Here is a 19,733-nt window from a genome sequence, read left to right as displayed (position 1 = left end):
TGCAGGTCCCGTCCCTATTCTTTTGTCTCTGTTTTTTCTTTTTTTCTTTGGCCCTACCCAGGTATGTGGGGAGTTTCTTGCCTTTTGGGAGGTCTGAGGTCTTCTGCCAGCGTTCAGTAGGTGTTCTGTAGGAGTTGTTCCACGGGTAGATGTATTTCTGGTGTATCTGTGGGGAGGAAGGTGATCTCCGCGTCTTACTCTTCCGCCATCTTCCCCTCCCAGGTATCCGTTTTTTCTAGACTTTTCTTTCTTCAGCTCACAAAGGGGCCCCTGAGGATTAAGCAGAGGAACGTCAGGGTTTCTTCCAGGCCAGCTTCAGCCCTGGGATGTTCAGGGCAGACTCTCATTACAAACCTCAGTTTCTGAGGCTCCTGGCTTATGGCCATTTAGTATAGAAGGAGGCTCCTGGCTGGGGAAGGCTCAGACAAAACGATGCAGGTTCTAATCTGTGGCAGTGGGCAGTGTGTGTGTGTGTGGGGGGGGGGGGGGGGGTGTCAGTGCAGGAAGAGGCATTCGCTGCCTTAGGCATTTAAACCATTGCCTTCTCTTCAGGATGACTCACCTGCAAGATTCTGTGGGGTCCGCCTCCTGCCACCATGCTACAATTGCCGGATTTTGGGTCTGGAGCAACCCAGGTCTTTGCCCGGCATTTCCGGAGAGTGCTTTCTCTTCGGAGCACGTCTGGGGACTGGCTTCTCTGCTTCCACCTTGGCTGGCATGGCCAAAGGAGCATCTTCCATGGGGAAGAGAGGGAAGACATTCCAGTTTGGAAGAACAAAAGCAAAGACACACTCTTCTCTACCTTGTCCTGCCCCAAATATAAATTCATAGCACCTTCACAGTTTTATAACTATAGACTTAAAAAGACCAAGAGGTTAAGGGGCCTACCCAGTGTTACACAGGTAGTGGAGAGGTGTTCTGCTCGATGGTTAGGTTCACGTTGGGGCTCCGGATTTATAGCTGATAGGAATGTGAGGACAAGCTCATGCCATTTCAAACATTTCCAAGTGATGCTGAGAGAGATGTTAAAGGTGCAAAAGGAGGGTGCTGAATGACCTCACAAAGTGGGAATGGTGGGCCCATTTTCACATGAAATTGAAAACAAACTCATGGCAAAAGGACATAATAGAAAATGACAACATAATCATAACACTCCCCTCTCCCCTGGAAGTAAAATTCATTAGAATCCTCTCTCTCTCCACCATGAAAGGATGAGATAAAGTCTCAGCGGCAGCCCCCGTGAAAAACATGGTCAACAGGGTGAAGAGGTGTTACTAAGACCATATGGTGTGACTCAGAGAAGCAAAGAGACAACTCTGCCCTTAGCCTGATGAGGCCCCCAGGAAGGAACATTTGTGGCAACCTTGGATAGTGTGGCAATGAGAGAGAACCTTCTTTAGGAGGGGACTGACTCCCTGCTGCCGACCTTGAAAAAGCAAATATGGGACATTCGTTTACTGTGGCTCTTGCAGAGGCGATGTGCCCAGAGGTTGGGCCACCCTGCTTGACAATCAAAGCACCTTGTATTCCTGTGCTGCTTGAAAGCTCCAATCGCCGGATTTTGGGTCTGGGGCAACCCAGGTCTTCGTCCGACCATTCCAGAGAGTGCTTTCTCTTCGGAGCACGTCTGGGGACTGGCTTCTCTGCTTCTACCTTAGCTGGCGTGGCCAAAGGAACATCCCCGTAGAGCCGGTAGCCACCAACCAGGCAGTATGTCTCCCCATGCCAGCCCAACTGCGTTTCTCCACACCCGCGGTACAGGACATGGTAGTGACCAGGTGTAGGACGAGAAGCGGGAGCCACTGCTGCTGCAAAGAAAATCAGAACTGATCAGTCACTTCTGCTGTGCACAGTCTCCTGCCAGAATTTCCCTCTCTCACGTCTCTCCCAGTTTCTGGCTGAAGACCTTTTAATCTACTTGACCTCCAAAACACAGCCTTGGCGCCTCATCTCTATGAGTCCCTAGAGAAGGGACCCTGGCTGCAAAAGCAATCCCTAGAGCCTAGGGCTGCAGCACATGAGGAAGTCGCTTCACCGTTCCCAGGGAAAACAGTAGAACCCGAAAGTAATTGCAATCACGATCCTCTCCACCTCTCCCTTCCACAACAGAGAAAACATTTCTTGCAGTCTGTCACTTCTGAGGCTTTCATGGAAATGTCTTTCAAGTTTTGGAAAAAAATAATCTAATATAAATTGGTTAAGAACCCCGCCCACCTTGGCAACCCCTCTTGGGCCCCATCTATACTGCCTATTTCAAGCACACTGAACTCTAGCTGTCTAATACTTTTATGTCGATTAGAACAAGGCCAAATACTGAGGCAGAGTGATCAGGAGACTCAGAACCGTGTTCTGGGTACCAAGTCTAGGCTCACATCAACCCAGCCTCCTGGGACACCATCTCCTCAGCCCTCCAGTCTCATTAGCACTTCATCACCCCCACACACACCCCGCCTTCGTTCTTACGGTCTTCCCATCAATATGGCAACACCCTCTCCCCTAGTACTCAGCAACTCAGTAAGGGATGTGTCTGAGGGGACCGATATAGATGTCTACATGATAGCACAGTGGTGCCTGGGTTTGAAGGTGCGGTTCAAGAGCGGCCCTGTTCCTCAAACCGCTCCATTTGCAATTTGCCAACAAAAATGCGCTTGTCTTTTGTTAAGAGGCCAATCGGGAAAGGGTCTGAATGGAAGCACCCTGTAGCCCAAAGGGTAAGGCTACATTTATAAAGCTCAGAACCGTCCTGCACACTTGTCCAGGGATGAGCTTTCACTTGTCCTCAGCAGTGAGAACTGTGCGTCCCTGAAGGCGTCCCAGCTCACTGGTATTACTTACATCTGGGAAAGTGCTCAGCTGTACGTAGTTGGCAACCCCCGCAGGAACATGTGCCAGCCGGGTGAGGTTGTGTGTATATCACACCTCCTGTAGAGTTGCCCTGTCTGGGTGTACCTGCTGCACTGCCCACCCAGGGAACAGAGCACAGGTGAGAGTACACGTACACTACCCGGTCACACATTCTCACACAGACAGCCAAAAAGATTGGTATCTGGTGGAGAACTGGTAGAGAAGTTTCTCTGAGTGCAGCCCGTTTCCACAGTTATGCTGCCATGGAAACTCTGAGAACGCCTGTGAGGGCATCACTACCCAGTGACGTCATATATGGAACCTTTGACTTGAGGGGCAGGCTTGAGGAGGAGGGGCAGTTTTGTGGAGGAGAACAGGGTAGAGGCAAAGGTACTCTGCCTCGCCCCTCACCCCTGGGCCTCCCCACCCATGCCCTAGTCTAGTAGACACCCCACGTGGGGCGTGCCGGTGGGCTGGCACAGCCGCAGGGGCCACAGGAGGGCAAGAGAGACCCATATTCTGAGTTTGGCTTGAGAGACAAGATTAACGTAAGAGACAGCTAGGTTGTATGGCACTGACCCTAAGAGGCAGAGATTTGTGTGGCCTGGGGAATCAGGGAAGGCTCCTTGGCAGTCGGCCTGAAGGACAAGTGAGGTTTTAACCCATGCGGAAGAGAGGGAAGACATGCCAGTTTGGAAGAATAAAGGAAAAGACACACTCTTCTCGACCTTATCGTGCCCCAAATATAAATTCATAGCACCCTCACATTTTTACAACTGAGGACTTAAAAAAACCAAGAGGTTAAGGGGCCTACCCAGCGTTACACAGGTAGTGGACAGGTGTTCTGCTCAACGGTTAGGTTCACGTCGGGGCTCCAGATTTACAGCTGATAGGAATGTGAGGACAAGCTCACGCCAATTCAAATATTTCCAAGTGATAATGAGAGAGATGTTAAAGGTGCAAAAGGAGGGTGCTGAATGACCTCACAAAGTGGGAATGGTGGGCCCATTTTAACATGAAATTGAAAACAAACTCATGGCAAAAGGACATAATAGAAAATGACAACATAATCATTACACTCCCCTCTCCCCTAGAAGTAAAAAGCATTAGAATCCTCTTTCTCTCCACCATGAAATGATGAGATAAAGACTCAGCAGCAGCTCCCATGAAAAACATGGTCAACAGTGTGAAGAGGTGTTTCTAAGACGATTTGGTCCGACTCAGAGAAGGAAAGAGACAACTCTGCCCTTAGCCTGATCAAGCCTACGGGAAGGAACATTTGCGGCAGGCTTTGATAGTGTGGCAATGAGAGACAACCTTCTTTAGGAGGGGACTCCCTGTTGCCGACCTCGAAAAAGCAAAGATGGGACATTCGTCTACTGGGGCTGTTGCAGAGGCGATGTGCCCGGGAGGTAGAGACTGCTTCGACTACCATTTTAGAGGTTGGGCCACCCTGGTTGAAAACCACAGCACCTTCTATTCCTAAACTGCTTGAATCAGCGGGTGCACGTTAGGACACACGAAGTCAGGCCCCATTGGAGCCGACTGCCTTTGGGAGTGGTAGAATGTAAAATGTGAAGGGGAATGCTCTGGAGGAGCTTTGTCATGGCAGGTGGGCCAGCATGAGACCATTCAGATTCTCCAGGGCTCCAGAGATTACTTGGCTGGGAGCATCCCTCTGATGTGGTGGGGGAACGTCTACCTTAATAGGACCTGGCTGGGCATCTGGGGGAGGCAGAATAAATGGTTTATTAACTACGAGAGCGAGAGACTCACCTGGGGGGTTCCACAAAAGCACTTAAAAAGACTTGTACCTGGATTCTTGAGCCAACCCTAAGACAACTTATCTAGATGTGGAGTAGGGCTCAGGAAGCTGCACTTTTAATAAGCTTCCCGGGCAGTCCCACCACAGTGGTCCACGGATAGAATGACCAAATTCTTGTGTATTCTCGGTTGCTTTTGGGAGTCAAAGTGGGCAATATGAGAAACCGCAGCAGCCCTACGTATAAACAGGGAATATTCAAGGCAAACAGAGGTGTTTAGTTATTCGATGCATGAATCAGATTTGAGAAAAGCTAGCCTGCTGGTTAAAGAACACAACCCTCACAACAGACAGACCAGATTCTGTCCTACTTACTTGTGTGATTTTGACCAAGTTCTTTTACCCTTCTGACTGTTTCTTCATATGGAAAAGAGCTACGGCTGTACCTTTAGCACAATATTCTCTTTTGGCAAAAGTTGCTCTGGGTCCATTTGTGTTCTCTGCAACTTAATCCTTTACAGTGCGCAAGCATTTTTAAGTTGTTTGGTGAAGTATTTGACTTTTAACTGTTCATTACTTTGGGCAAAGCTTATGTAGTGCTGCAGAGACTAGAATCTATGCAGAGATAGTGAGAGGATGTTATAAGCTTATTCTGCCGGTTTATGAAAAACGTTAACCTTTTCTCCTCTTCCTCAACCTGCCACCAAGAGGTGAGAAAGAAGGCAGAGCCTGGAAATGCACACCAAGCAATACTTCTGGGGAGTTGGTTGGAGCGGGAGGGCTGACGCCTGAGCCCAGCTCCGCTTAGCCGTGAGGGTCCGCGGCGTGTCCAGCGGCTGTGGCGGAACCCGAGGGTGGTGGCCGTGGGCCCGTGTCGCGGCTGCACTGGAGCGGTGAGTGAGGGCCATGGGCCGTTCTTGCGCGGCCGCCACATTCCCAGACCGGCCGCCAGCCCTCCTGGTTCCTTCGCCGCTCCCCGCCGCCGGGAGCCGGGAGCCCAGAGCAGCCCGCAAACGGGCACCTGCGCCCGCCGCCCGGAGATACACCAGAAATACATCTACACGTGGAACAACTCCTACATAACACCTACTGAACGCTGGCAGAAGACCTCAGACCTCCCAAAAGGGAAGAAAGTCCCCACGTACCTGGACGGGTGGATGAAAGGCTCTTGGTGCTGCAGCCAGGAGCCAGTGCTGTGCCTCTGAGGTGGGAGAGTCAACTTCAGGACACTGGTCCACGAGAGACCTCCCAGCTCCACATAATATCAAATGGCGAAAATCTCCCAGAGATCTCCATCTCAACCACAGCACGCAGAATCACTCAACGACCAGCAAGCTACAGTGCTGGACACCCTATGGCAAACAACTCGCAAGACAGGAACACAACCCCACCCATTAGCAGAGAGGCTGCCGAAAATCATAATAAGTCCACAGACACCCCAAAACACACCAACAGACGTGGACCTGCCTACCAGAAAGACAAGATCCAGCCTCATCCACCAGAACACAGGCACTACTGCCCTCCACCTGGAAGCCTACACAACCCACTGAAACAACTGTAGCCACTGGGGACAGACACCAAAAACAAAGGGAACTACGAACGTGCAGCCTGCAAAAAGGAGACCCAAAACACAGTAAGAGAAGCAAAATGAGAAGACAGAAAAACACACATCAGATGAAGGAGCAAGATAAAAACACACCAGACCTAACAAATGAAGAGGAAATAGGCAGTCTACCTGAAAAAGAATTCAGAATAATGACAGTAAAGAGGATCCAATATCTTGGAAATAGAATAGACAAAATGCAAGAAACATTTAACAAGGACCTAAAAGAACTAAAGATGAAACAAACAACGATGAACAATACAAGAAATGAAATTAAAAATACTCTAGATGGGATTAATAGCAGAATAACAGGCAGAAGAACGCATAAGTGACCTGGAAGATAAAATAGTGGAAATAACTACTGCAGAGCAGAATAAAGAAAAAAGAACGAAAAGAACTGAGGACAGTCTCAGAGACATCTGGGACAACATTAGACGCACCAACGTTCAAATTATAGGGGTTCCAGAAGAAGAAGACAGAAACAAAGGGACTGAGAAAATATTTGAAGAGATTATAGTTGAAAACTTCCCTAATATGGGAAAGGAAATAGTTAATCAACTCCAGGAAGCACAGAGTCTCATACAGGATAAATCCAAGGAGAAATATGCCAAGACACATATTAATGAAACTGTCAAAAATTAAATTCAAAGAAAACATATTAAAAGCAGCAAGGGAAAAACAACAAATAACACACAAGGGAATCCCCGTAAGGTTAAAAGCTGATCTTTCAGCAGAAACTCTGCAAGCCAGAAGGGACTGGCAGGACATATTTAAAGTGATGAAGGAGAAGAACCTATAACCAAGATTACTCTACCCAGCAAGGATCTCATTCAGATTTGATGGAGCAATTAAAAGCTTTAGAGACAAGCAAAAGCTGAGAGAGTTCAGCACCACAAAACCAGCTTTACAACAAAGGCTAAAGGAACTTCTCTAGGCAAGAAACCCAACAGAAGGAAAAGACCTACAATAACGAACCCAAAACAATTAAGAAAATGGGAATAGGAACATACGTATAGAAAATTACCTTAAATGTAAATAGACTAAATGCTCCCACCAAAAGACACAGATTGGCTGAATGGATACAAAAACAAGACCCATATAGATGCTGTCTACAAGACACCCGCTTCAGACCTAGAGACACATACAGACTAAAAGTAAGGGGATGGAAAAAGATATTCCATGCAAATGGAAACCAAAAGAAAGCTGGAGTAGCAATTCTCATATCAGTCAAAATAGACTTTAACATAAAGACTATTAGAAGAGACAAAGGACACTACATAATGATCAAGGGATCGATCCAAGAAGAAGATATAACAATTGTAAATATTTATGCACCCAACATAGGAGCACCTCAATACATAAGGCAAATACCAATAGCCATAAAAGGAGAAATCGACAGTAACACATTCATAGTAGGGGACTTTAACACCCCACTTTCACCCATGGACAGATCATCCAAAATGAAAATAAATAAGGAAACACAAGCTTTAAATGATACACTAAACAAGATGGACTTAATTGATATTTATAGGACATTCAATCCAAAAACAACAGAATACACATTTTTCTCAAGTGCTCGTGGAACATTCTCCAGGATAGATCATATCTTGGGTCACAAATCAAGCCTTGGTAAATTTAAGGAAATTGAAATTGTATCAAGTACCTTTTCCGACCGAAACGCTATGAGACTAGACATCAATTACAGGAAAAGATCTGTAAAAAATACAACCACATGGAGGCTAAACAATACACTACTTAATAACGAAGTGATCACTGAAGAAGTCAAAGGGGAAATCAAAAAATACCTAGAAACAAATGACAATGGAGACACGACGACCCACAACTCATGGGATGCAGCAAAAGCGCTTCTAAGAGGGAAGTTTATAGCAATACAATCCTACCTTAAGAAACAGGAAACATCTCGAATAAACAACCTCAACTTGCATCTAAAGCAATTAGAGAAAGAAAAAGAAAAAAAGCCCAAAGTTAGCAGAAGGACAGAAATCATAAACATCAGATCAGAAATAAATGAAAAAGAAATGAAGGAAACGATAGCAAAGATCAATAAAACTGAAAGCTGGTTCTTTGAGAAGATAAACAAAATTGCTAAACCATTAGCCAGATTCATCAAGAAAATAAGGGAGAAGAGTCAAATGAATAGAATCAGAAATGAAAAAGGAGAAGTAACAACTGGCACTGCAGAAATACAAAAGATCATGAGAGATTACTACAAGCAACTCTATGCCAATAAAATGGACAACATGGAAGAAGTGGGCAAATTCTTAGAAATGCACAAGGTGCCAAGACTGAATCAGGAAAAAACAGAAAATATGAACAGAACAATCACAAGCACTGAAATTGAAACTGTGATTAAAAATCTTCCAACAATCAAAAACCCAGGACCAGATGGCTTCACAGGCGAATTCTATCAAACGTTTAGAGAAGAGCTAACACCCATCCTTCTCAAACCCTTCCAAAATATAGCAGAGGGAGGAACACTCCCATACTCATTCTACGAGGCCACCATCACCCTGATACCAAAACCAGACAAGGATGTCACAAAGAAAGGAAACTACAGGCCAATATAACTGATGAACATAGATGCAAAAATCCTGAACCAAATACTGGCAAACAGAATCCAACAGCACATTCAAAGGATCATACACCATGATCAAGTGGGGTTTATTCCAGGAATGCAAGGATTCTTCAATATACGCAAATCAATCAATGTGATACACCATATTAACAGACTGAAGGAGAAAAACCATATGGTCATCTCAATAGATGCAGAGAAAGCTTTCGACAAAATTCAACACCCATTTATGATAAAAACCCTGCAGAAAATAGGCATAGAGGGAACTTTCCTCAACATAATAAAGGCCATATATGACAAACCCACAGCCAACACCATCCTCAGTGGTGAAAAACTGAAAGAATTTCCACTAAGATCAGGAAAAAGACAAGGTTGCCCACTCCCACCACTCTTATTCAACATAATTTTGGAAGTTTTAGCCACAGCAATCAGAGAAGAAAAGGAAATAAAGGGAATCGAAATCAGAAAAGAAGAAGTAAAGCTGTCACTGTTTGCAGATGACATGATACTATACATGGAGAATCCTAAAGATGCTACCAGAAAACTACTAGAACTAATCAATGAATTTGGTAACGTTGCAGGAAACAAAATTAATGCACAGAAATCTCTTGCATTCTTACACACTAATGATGAAAAATCTGAAAGTGAAATCAAGAAAACACTCCCATTTACCATTGCAACAAAAAGAATAAAATACCTACGAATAAACCTACTTAAGGAGACAAAAGACCTATATGAAGAAAATTATAAGACACTGATGTAAGAAATTACAGATGATACACATAGATGGAGAGACATACCATGTTCTTGGATTGGAAGAATCAACATTGTGAAAATGACTCTACTACCCAAAGCGATCTACAGATTCAATGCAATCCCTATCAAACTATCACTGGCATTTTTCACAGAACTAGAAGTAAAAATTTCGCAATTTGTATGGAAACACAAAAGACCCCAAATAGCCAAAGCTATCTTGAGAACGAAACACGGAGCTGGAGGAATCAGGCTACCTGAGTTCAGACTCTACTACAAAGCTACAGTAATCAAGACAGTATGGTACTGGCACAAAAACAGAAAGATAGATCAATGCAACAGGATAGAAAGCCCAGAGATAAACCCACACACATATGGTCACCTTATCTTTGATAAAGGAGGCAGGAATATACAGTGGAGAAAGGACAGCCTCTTCAATAAGTGGTGCTGGGAAAACTGGACAGGTACATGTCAAAGTATGAGATTAGATCACTCCCTAACAGCATACACAAAAATAAGCTCAAAATGGATTAAAGACCTAAATGTAAGGCCAGACACTATCAAACTCTTAGAGGAAAACATAGGCAGGACACTCTATGACATATATCACAGCAAGATCCTTTTTGACCCACCTCCTAGAGAAATGGAAATAAAAACAAAAATAAACAAATGGGACCTAATGATACTTCAAAGCTTTCGCACAGCAAAGGAAACCATAAACAAGATCAAAAGACAACCCTCAGAATGGGAGAAAATATTTGCAACTGAAGCAACTGACAAAGGATCAATTTCCAAAATTTACAAGCAGCACATGCAGCTCAATAACAAAAGAAGAAAACAAGCCAATCCAAAAATGGGCAGAAGAAATAAATAGACATTTCTCCAAAGAAAATATACAGACTGCCAACAAACACATGAAAGAATGATCAACGTCATTAATCATTAGAGAAATGCAAATCAAAACTACAATGAGATATCATCTCACACCAGTCAGAATGGCCATCATCAAAAATCTAGAAACAATAAATGCTGGAGAGGGTGTGGAGAAAAGGGAACACTCTTTCACTGCTGGTGGGAATGTGAATTGGTTCAGCCACTATGGAGAACACTATGGAGGTTCCTTAAAAAACTACAAATAGAACTACTGTATGACCCAGCAATCCCACTACTGGGCATATACCCTGAGAAAACCAAAATTCAAAAAGAGTCATGTACCAAAATGTTCATTGCAGCTCTATTTACAATAGCCCGGAGATGGAAACAACCTAAGTGCCCGTCATCTGATGAATGGATAAAGAAGATGTGGCACATATATACAATGGAATATTACTCAGCCATAAAAAGAAATGAAATTCAGCTATTTGTAATGAGGTAGATAGACCCAGAGTCTGTCATACAGAGCGAAGTAAGTCAGAAAGAGAAAGACAAATACCGTATGCTAACACATATATATGGAATTTAAGAAAAAAAAATGTCATGAAGAACCTGGAGGTAAGACAGGAATAAAGACAGAGACCTACTAGAGAACGAACTTGAGGATATGGGGAGGGGGAAGGGTAAGCTGTGACAAAGCGAGAGAGAGGCATAGACATATATACACTAACAAACGTAAGGTAGATAACTAGTGGGAAGCAGCCGCATAGCACAGGGATATCAGCTCGGTGCTTTGTGACCGCCTGGAGGGGTGGGATAGGGAAGGTGGGAGGGAGGGAGACGCAAGCGGGAAGAGATATGGGAACATATGTATGTGTGTAACTGATTCACTTTGTTATAAAGCGGAAACCAAAACACCTTTGTAAAGCAATTATACCCCAATAAAGATGTTAAAAAAAAAAAAAAAGAAAATATAGAGGGGAAGTGTAAAAGGGTTGGAATAGATATACCATAACAGTAAAAACAAAACAAAACAACAACAACAAAACCGGAGTGGCTAAGAAAATATCAGAAAAAAAGTTACATTTTAAGACGAAAATTTTTACTAGAGACAAACATATTTGAAAATGATAATTCCATCTAGAATGCATAATAATTATAAACTTATATGCACGTAACAACAGGACTTCAAAATACAATGAAGCAAAATCGACACAACAGAAAAGAGAAGCAGACAGTTCTACAATAATAGTTGTATACTTTAATACCCTTCTTTCAATAGCAGAACAGACAGAAAATCAACAAGAAAATAAAAACCTTGAACAGCATTATCAGTCAAGTAGACCTAACAGCCATCTATAAAACATTCCACCCAACAGCATCAGAATATACATTCTTTTCAAATGCACATGGATATACTATATGCTAGAGCATAAAACAAATTTCAGTACATTTTAAAGGATATAAACAATACGAAGAGTGCTCTCAGATGACAACAGAATGCAATAAGAAATCGTTAACAGAAAGAAATTTGTTGAAAATCACAAATGGAAATTAAAGAATATATTCCTAAATAATTCATGGGTCAAGTAAGAACTCATAAGGGGAATTAGAAATAATTTGAGATGAATTAAAATGAAAGCATAACATATTAATACTTGATTGGTCCCACATACTCTTCTGAAAAGCAGAGGGGTTAGACAAAGAGATCTAAATTAATTAAAAAATCATTTATTATTCTGGGAATAAAAAGAACTGGGCTTAGTCTCAGTTTTGCCTTTATCTTTGTGTCTGTTGATTATCTTGGAATAGTCATTACAGAATCAAAATACAGTCGCCAGCTCAGGAATCAAATACTGTCATCTCTAGGGCTACCATAACAAGATACCACAAACTTGTTAGCTTAAAAGAACAGAAATTTATCTTATCACAGCTCTAGAGGCCAGAAGTTCAAACTCAAAGTGTTGAGAGGACCATGTTCTTTCTGACGCCTCAAGGGGAGGATCCCTCTTTGTCTTAACCAGATTCTGGTGGTGGCCATCAATCACTGGTGTTGGCAGTTTTTTGATTTGCAGCTGCATCACTCTGGTCTCTTTCACTGTTGTCGCATGGAATTGTCTCTGTGTGTTTCTGTCTCTGGAAACAATTTGAATAGAAATTTCTATTTTTAAAAAACAAACTGTTGATTATTATGCTCTAGTTAGATACTTCCTCTAACCCACACCCACCTCCATTTCCCCATATGTATTTGAGAAGGAAAGAGGAACTCCTGTGAGCTATCATATTGGAAAGAATCAATAATACAATGTTTTACTAGAGATGCCTCTTATCTAAAATATTTGAATTAAATATAAAATCTGGGGAAATTATCGCCCAGTTTCCCTCTTCTAGAGGCATGTTCTAAATGATAGGCAGCAGAATATTTTATACCCATGAGGTTTGCTGACATTATTGATTTGGTCCAGGATCTGTATTTTCTCTCTAAAGAAAACAGTATTCTCTCTTTACTTTCTTTCATATATAATGTTGGTGTCTTAAGTTTATTGTCAGAGAGGATGCTTATAGTTCAAATGATTTGGTTGCATTTCACCAGTATTATCACAAGATAGTCAAACAGTGGCCGGGCTCCAGGATAGACCTCGGTCCCTTTGTTCCACTGGGATACTGATCTGAAAGCCACTGTTTTCTTATATTCCAAAGACCAAATAAATAAAACAAATAAATAAACAAACAAAAAAACAAGTAAATGAAACTATTTTAAAACCAACTCTCTTTTCTTCCTCATCCATGTTCATTCTCTTCTACCTAAAATTACTTCCTGGAAGTGATTTTTATGTTTCTTAGAGCTTCTTTATGTATATATCCACACTAATGCATATAAGACTGTGCCTTGTAGATCTTATACTTTTTCCATTTGAATAACTATTTTCTCATGTCATATAGAGTTTATCCATTGTCCTAGCTATGCATTTTTTCCTGTGTATTTGAGCATCATAGGAAGATAAATCCTACTCTTGAAAATGTTAACTGGTCACTGAGACACAGAAAGCTATTATTCTTACCAGTTTTCAATAGTGAGTAGATTCTGTAGGGGTGGAATTTTAAGATGTAAGTATACTGTTTTTCTACACTCAAATTCCGTTCCCCTTATCATAGAAATTGACCAGCGAAGTGTGCTGCTGACTTTTCAGAATCCGTGTACATATAATCCATTAGGTTATTAGATATAACATTGGTCAGAAAAGCATACTGTGAAATGTTGCTTTTATTTAAACTCCCACTATTTTCACTACATGGTTTCAAGATTTTACTTCATTATTGTCCTCCGGTGGTGGGCTCTGTGAACTGCATATTTACGGGTCTGGAGCACATATCTTCCCGGAGGTATACAACTCCTCAGGTACCAGCTAAAGAGTAGATGATAAGAAGCATTCAGATTTATTAAAACTCATTAAGAATATCAGTAGCCTGACTGTTGTTTCTAAAAATATAAAATATTTATCCTTCTGTTGTCAAACAACCATATTTCATGAAAAGAAGTATAAATCCTTTTTTGCTTGCAATAGAAGAACAATCATTGAAGATATTCTTCATTTGGACCGAATACCTTCTCTGAAAATATAAGTTAAAATAGGAGTTGAAATTTCCAATATATTCTTTAGGAAATAAAACTCCACATATAATTTCAAATTATAATTTAGTTTTACCTTAAATTTAAATATCTATATTGAATTTAATTTAAGGAAGGAAGGAAGGAGGAAAGAAAGAAGAAAAGAAGGAAAGAAAGAAAGAAAGAAAGGACGGAGGGAGGGAGGGACGGTGGGAGGAAGGAAGGAAGGAAGGGAGGAGGGAAGGAAGGAAAAAGGAAAGAAAGAAAGAAGATAAAGTAAAATAAAATAAAGTAAAATATAATAAAGTTATTAAATTAAAAATTACTTATTAAGAAAAAAAAAATGAACGGATAGAACCTTTGGATAAATGGTGGAAGCAAAGCTATACAGACAAAATCTCATACAGAAGCATACACTTACAAACTCACAAAAAGAGGAATAGGGGGAAAAAATCATAAATCTTGCTCTCAAAGTCCACCTCCTCAATTTGGGATGATTCTTTGTCTAAAAGAGGGAAGGAAAGAAGAAAGGAAGGAAGGAAGGAAGGAAAGAAAGAAAGAAAGAAAGAAAGAAAGAAAGAAAGAAAGAAAGAAAGAAAGAAAGAAAGAAAGAAAGAAAGAAAAGATAAAGTAATATAAAATAAAATTATTAAAATAAAAATAATTATTAAGAAAAAATTTTTTTTAAAAAAAACAGACAGAACCCTAGGACAAATGGTGGAAGCAAAGCTATACAGGCAAAATCTCACAGAGAAGCGTACACATACACACTCAGAAAAAGAGGTAAAGGGGAAAAAATGATAAATCTTGCTCTCAAAGTCCACCTCCTCAATTTGGGATGATTCATTGTCTATTCATGTATTCCACAGATGCAGGGTACATCAAGTTGATCGTGGAGCTTTAATCCGCTGCTTCTGAGGCTGCTGGGAGAGATTTCCCTTTCTGTTCTTTGTTTGCACAGCTCCCAGGGGCTCAGCTTTGGATTTGGCCCCGCCTCTGCGTGTAGGTCGCTGGAGGGTGTCTGTTTTTCAGTCAGACAAGACGGGGGTTAAAGGAGCCGCTGATTCGGGGGGCTCTGGCTCACTCAGGCCGGGGGGAGGGAGGGGCACGGAGTGCGGGGCGAGCCTGCGGCGCCACAGGCCGGCGTGACTTTGCACCAGCCGGAGGCTCACCGTGCGTTCTCCCGGGGAAGTTGTCCCTGGATCCCGGGAACCTGGCAGTGGCGGGCTGCACAGGCTCCCCGGAAGCGGGGTGTGGATAGTGACCTGTGCTCGCCTTCTTGGTGGCGGCAGCAGCAGCCTTAGCGTCTCATGCCCGTCTCTGGGGTCCGCGCTTTTAGCCACGGCTCGCGCCCGTCTCTGGAGCTCCTTTAAGCAGCGCTCTTAATCCCCTCTCCTCGCGCAGCAGGAAACAAAGAGGGAAGAAAATGTCTCTTGCCTCTTCGGCAGCTCCAGATCTTTTCCCGGACTCCCTCCCGGCTAGCCGTGGTGCACTAAGCCCTTCAGGCTATGTTCACGCCACCAACCCCGGTCCTCTCCCTGCGCTCCGACTAAAGCCCCGCCCACCCCCGCGGCTGAGCAGACAAACCTCTCGGGCTGGTGAGTGCCAGTTGGCACCTATCCTCTGTGCGGGAATCTCTCCGCTTTGCCCTCCGCACCCCTGTGGCTGTGCTCTCCTCCGCGGCTCCAAAGCTTCCCCCCTCCGCCACGCGCACTCTCCTCCCGCGAAGGGGCTTCCTAGTGTGTGGAATCCTTTCCTCCTTCACAGCTCCCTCCCACTGGTGCAGGTCCCGTCCCTCTTCTTTTGTCTCTGTGTTTTCTTTTTTTCTTTGGCCCTACCCAGGTATGTGGGGAGTTTCTTGCCTTTTGGGAGGTCTGAGGTCTTCTGCCAGCGTTCAGTAGGTGTTCTGTAGGAGTTGTTCCACGGGTAGATGTATTTCTGGTGTATCTGTGGGGAGGAAGGTGATCTCCGCGTCTTACTCTTCCGCCATCTTCCCCTCCCAGGTATCCGTTTTTTCTAGACTTTTCTTTCTTCAGCTCACAAAGGGGCCCCTGAGGATTAAGCAGAGGAACGTCAGGGTTTCTTCCAGGCCAGCTTCAGCCCTGGGATGTTCAGGGCAGACTCTCATTACAAACCTCAGTTTCTGAGGCTCCTGGCTTATGGCCATTTAGTATAGAAGGAGGCTCCTGACTGGGGAAAGCTCAGACAAAACGATGCAGGTTCTAATCTGTGGCAGTGGGCAGTGTGTGTGTGTGTGTGGGGGGGGGGGGGTGTGTCAGTGCAGGAAGAGGCATTCGCTGCCTTAGGCATTTAAACCATTGCCTTCCCTTCAGGGTGACTCACCTGCAAGATTCTGTGGGGTCCGCCTCCTGCCACCATGCTACAATTGCCGGATTTTGGGTCTGGAGCAACCCAGGTCTTCCTCCGGCATTTCCGGAGAGTGCTTTCTCTTCGGAGCACGTCTGGGGACTGGCTTCTCTGCTTCCACCTTGGCTGGTGTGGCCAAAGGAGCATCTTCCATGGGGAAGAGAGGGAAGACATTCCAGTTTGGAAGAACAAAAGCAAAGACACACTCTTCTCTACCTTGTCCTGCCCCAAATATAAATTCATAGCACCTTCACATTTTTATAACTATGGACTTAAAAAGACTAAGAGGTTAAGGGGCCTACCCAGTGTTACACAGGTAGTGGAGAGGTGTTCTGCTCAATGGTTAGGTTCACGTTGGGGCTCCTGATTTACAGCTGATAGGAATCTGAGGACAAGCTCATGCCATTTCAAACATTTCCAAGTGATACTGAGAGAGATGTTAAAGGTGCAAAAGGGGCTTCCCTGGTGGCGCAGTGGTTGAGAATCTGCCTGCCAAAGCAGGGGACACGGGTTCGAGCCCTGGTCTGGGAAGATCCCACATACCACGGAGCGACTGGGCCTGTGAGCCACAACTACTGAGCCTGTGTGTCTGGAGCCTGTGCTCCGCAACAAGAGAGGCCACGACAGTGAGAGGCCCGTGCACGGCGATGAAGAGTGGCCCCCGCTCGCCGCAACTACAGAAAGCCCTCGCACAGAAACGAAGACCCTACACAGCCAAAAATATAAATAAGTAAATGAATTAATTTAAAAAAAAAAAAAAGTTGCAAAAGGAGGGTGCTGAATGACCTCACAAAGTGGGAATGGTGGGCCCATTTTCACATGAAACTGAAAATAAATTCATGGCAAAAGGACATAATAGAAAATGCCAACATAATCATAACACTCCCCTCTTACCTGGAAGTAAAATCCATTAGAATCCTCTCTCTCTCCACCATGAAAGGATGAGATATAGTCTCAGCAGCATGCCCCCGTGAAAAACATGGTCAACAGGGTGAAGAGGTGTTACTAAGACCATATGGTGTGACTCAGAGAAGCAAAGAGACAACTCTGCCCTTAGCCTGATGAGGCCCACAGGAAGGAACATTTGTGGCAACCTTGGGTAGTGTGGCAATGAGAGAGAACCTTCTTTAGGAGGGGACTGACTCCCTGCTGCCGACCTTGAAAAAGCAAATATGGGACATTCGTTTACTGTGGCTCTTGCAGAGGTGATGTGCCCAGAGGTTGGGCCACCCTGCTTGACAATCAAAGCACCTTGTATTCCTGTGCTGCTTGAAAGCTCCAATCGCCGGATTTTGGGTCTAGGGCAACCCAGGTCTTCGTCCGACCATTCCAGAGAGTGCTTTCTCTTCGGAGCACGTCTGGGGACTGGCTTCTCTGCTTCTACCTTAGCTGGCGTGGCCAAAGGAACATCCCCGTAGAGCCGGTAGCCACCAACCAGGCAGTATGTCTCCCCATGCCAGCCCAACTGCATTTCTCCACACCCGCGGTACAGGACATGGTAGTGACCAGGTGTAGGATGAGAAGCGGGAGCCACTGCTGCTGCAAAGAAAATCAGAACTGATCAGTCACTTCTGCTGTGCACAGTCTCCTGCCAGAATTTCCCTCTCTCATGTCTCTCCCAGTTTCTGGCTGAAGACCTTTTAATCTACTTGACGTCCAAAACACAGCCTTGGCCCATAATCTCTATGAGTCCCTAGAGAAGGGACACTGGCTGCAAAAGCAATCCCTAGAGCCTAGGGCTGCAGCGCATGAGGAAGTCTCCTCACCGTTCCCAGGGAAAACGGTAGAACCCGAGAGTAATTGCAATCACGATCCTCTCCATCTCTCCCTTCTACAACAGAGAAAACATTTCTTGCAGTCTGTCACTTCTGAGGCTTTCATGGAAATGTCTTTCAAGTTTCGGAAAAAAATAATCTAATATAAATTGGTTAAGAACCCCGCCCACCTTGGCAACCCCTCTTGGGCCCCATTTATACTGCCTATTTCAACCACACCGAACTCTAGCTGTCTAATACTTTTATGTCGATTAGAACAAGGCCAAATACTGAGGCAGAGTGATCAGGAGACTCAGAACCGGGTTCTGGGTACCAAGTCTAGGCTCACATCAACCCAGCCTCCTGGGACACCATCTCCTTAGCCCTCCAGTCTCATTAGCACTTCATCACCGCCCCCCACCCACACCCCTTCGTTCTTACGGTCTTCCCATCAATATGGCAACACCCTCTCCCCTAGTACTCAGCAACTCAGTAAGGGATGTGTCTGAGGGGACCGATATAGATGTCTACATGATAGCACAGTGGTGCCTGGGTTTGAAGGTGCGGTTCAAGAGCGGCCCTGTTCCTCAAACCGCTCCATTTGCAATTTGCCAACAAAAATGCGCTTGTCTTTTGTTAAGAGGCCAATCGGGAAAGGGTCTGAATGGAAGCACCCTGTAGCCCAAAGGGTAAGGCTACATTTATAAAGCTCAGAACCGTCCTGCACACTTGTCCGGGGATGAGCTTTCACTTGTCCTCAGCAGTGAGAACTGTGCATCCCTGAAGGCGTCCCAGCTCACTGGTATTACGTACATCTGGGAAAGTGCTCAGCTGTACGTAGTTGGCAACCCCCGCAGGAACATGTGCCAGCCGGGTGAGGTTGTGTGTATATCACACCTCCTGTAGAGTTGCCCTGTCTGGGTGTACCTGCTGCACTGCCCACCCAGGGAACAGAGCACAGGTGAGAGTACACGTACACTACCCGGTCACACATTCTCACACAGACAGCCAAAAAGATTGGTATCTGGTGGAGAACTGGTAGAGAAGTTTCTCTGAGTGCAGCCCGTTTCCACAGTTATGCTGCCATGGAAACTCTGAGAACGCCTGTGAGGGCATCACTACCCAGTGACGTCATATATGGAACCTTTGACTTGAGGGGCAGGCTTGAGGAGGAGGGGCAGTTTTGTGGAGGAGAACAGGGTAGAGGCAAAGGTACTCTGCCTCGCCCCTCACCCCTGGGCCTCCCCACCCATGCCCTAGTCTAGTAGACACCCCACGTGGGGCGTGCCGGTGGGCCGGCACAGCCGCAGGGGCCACAGGAGGGCAAGAGAGACCCATATTCTGAGTTTGGCTTGAGAGACAAGATTAACGTAAGAGACAGCTAGGTTGTATGGCACTGACCCTAAGAGGCAGAGATTTGTGTGGCCTGGGGAATCAGGGAAGGCTCCTTGGCAGTCGGCCTGAAGGACAAGTGAGGTTTTAACCCATGCGGAAGAGAGGGAAGACATGCCAGTTTGGAAGAATAAAGGAAAAGACACACTCTTCTCGACCTTGTCGTGCCCCAAATATAAATT

General features: G+C 44.6%; 2 protein-coding genes across 2 annotated transcripts; both read right to left on the bottom strand.

Moving 5' to 3' along the window:
• Positions 1 to 599: 599 nt before the first annotated feature.
• Positions 600 to 3,016, bottom strand: LOC136137352 (DPEP2 neighbor protein-like). The gene is made up of 3 exons (XM_065895756.1): positions 2,950 to 3,016; positions 1,654 to 1,808; positions 600 to 707 (listed from the first exon to the last, which is right to left on the bottom strand). Exons 1-3 carry the CDS (start codon positions 3,014 to 3,016, stop codon positions 600 to 602), a joined length of 330 nt encoding a protein of 109 aa, XP_065751828.1.
• Positions 3,017 to 16,418: 13,402 nt separating this feature from the next.
• On the bottom strand, positions 16,419 to 19,153 carry LOC136137353 (DPEP2 neighbor protein-like). Its single transcript, XM_065895758.1, has 3 exons — positions 19,087 to 19,153; positions 17,790 to 17,944; positions 16,419 to 16,526 (listed from the first exon to the last, which is right to left on the bottom strand). Exons 1-3 carry the CDS (start codon positions 19,151 to 19,153, stop codon positions 16,419 to 16,421), a joined length of 330 nt encoding a protein of 109 aa, XP_065751830.1.
• Positions 19,154 to 19,733: the final 580 nt, after the last annotated feature.

The sequence above is a fragment of the Phocoena phocoena genome, chromosome 17, assembly GCF_963924675.1.
Source record: "Phocoena phocoena chromosome 17, mPhoPho1.1, whole genome shotgun sequence".
In the NCBI taxonomy this organism is placed as follows: domain Eukaryota; kingdom Metazoa; phylum Chordata; class Mammalia; order Artiodactyla; family Phocoenidae; genus Phocoena; species Phocoena phocoena.
Note: the sequence above shows the minus strand (reverse complement) of the source record. Positions and strands in the feature narration are given on the sequence as shown.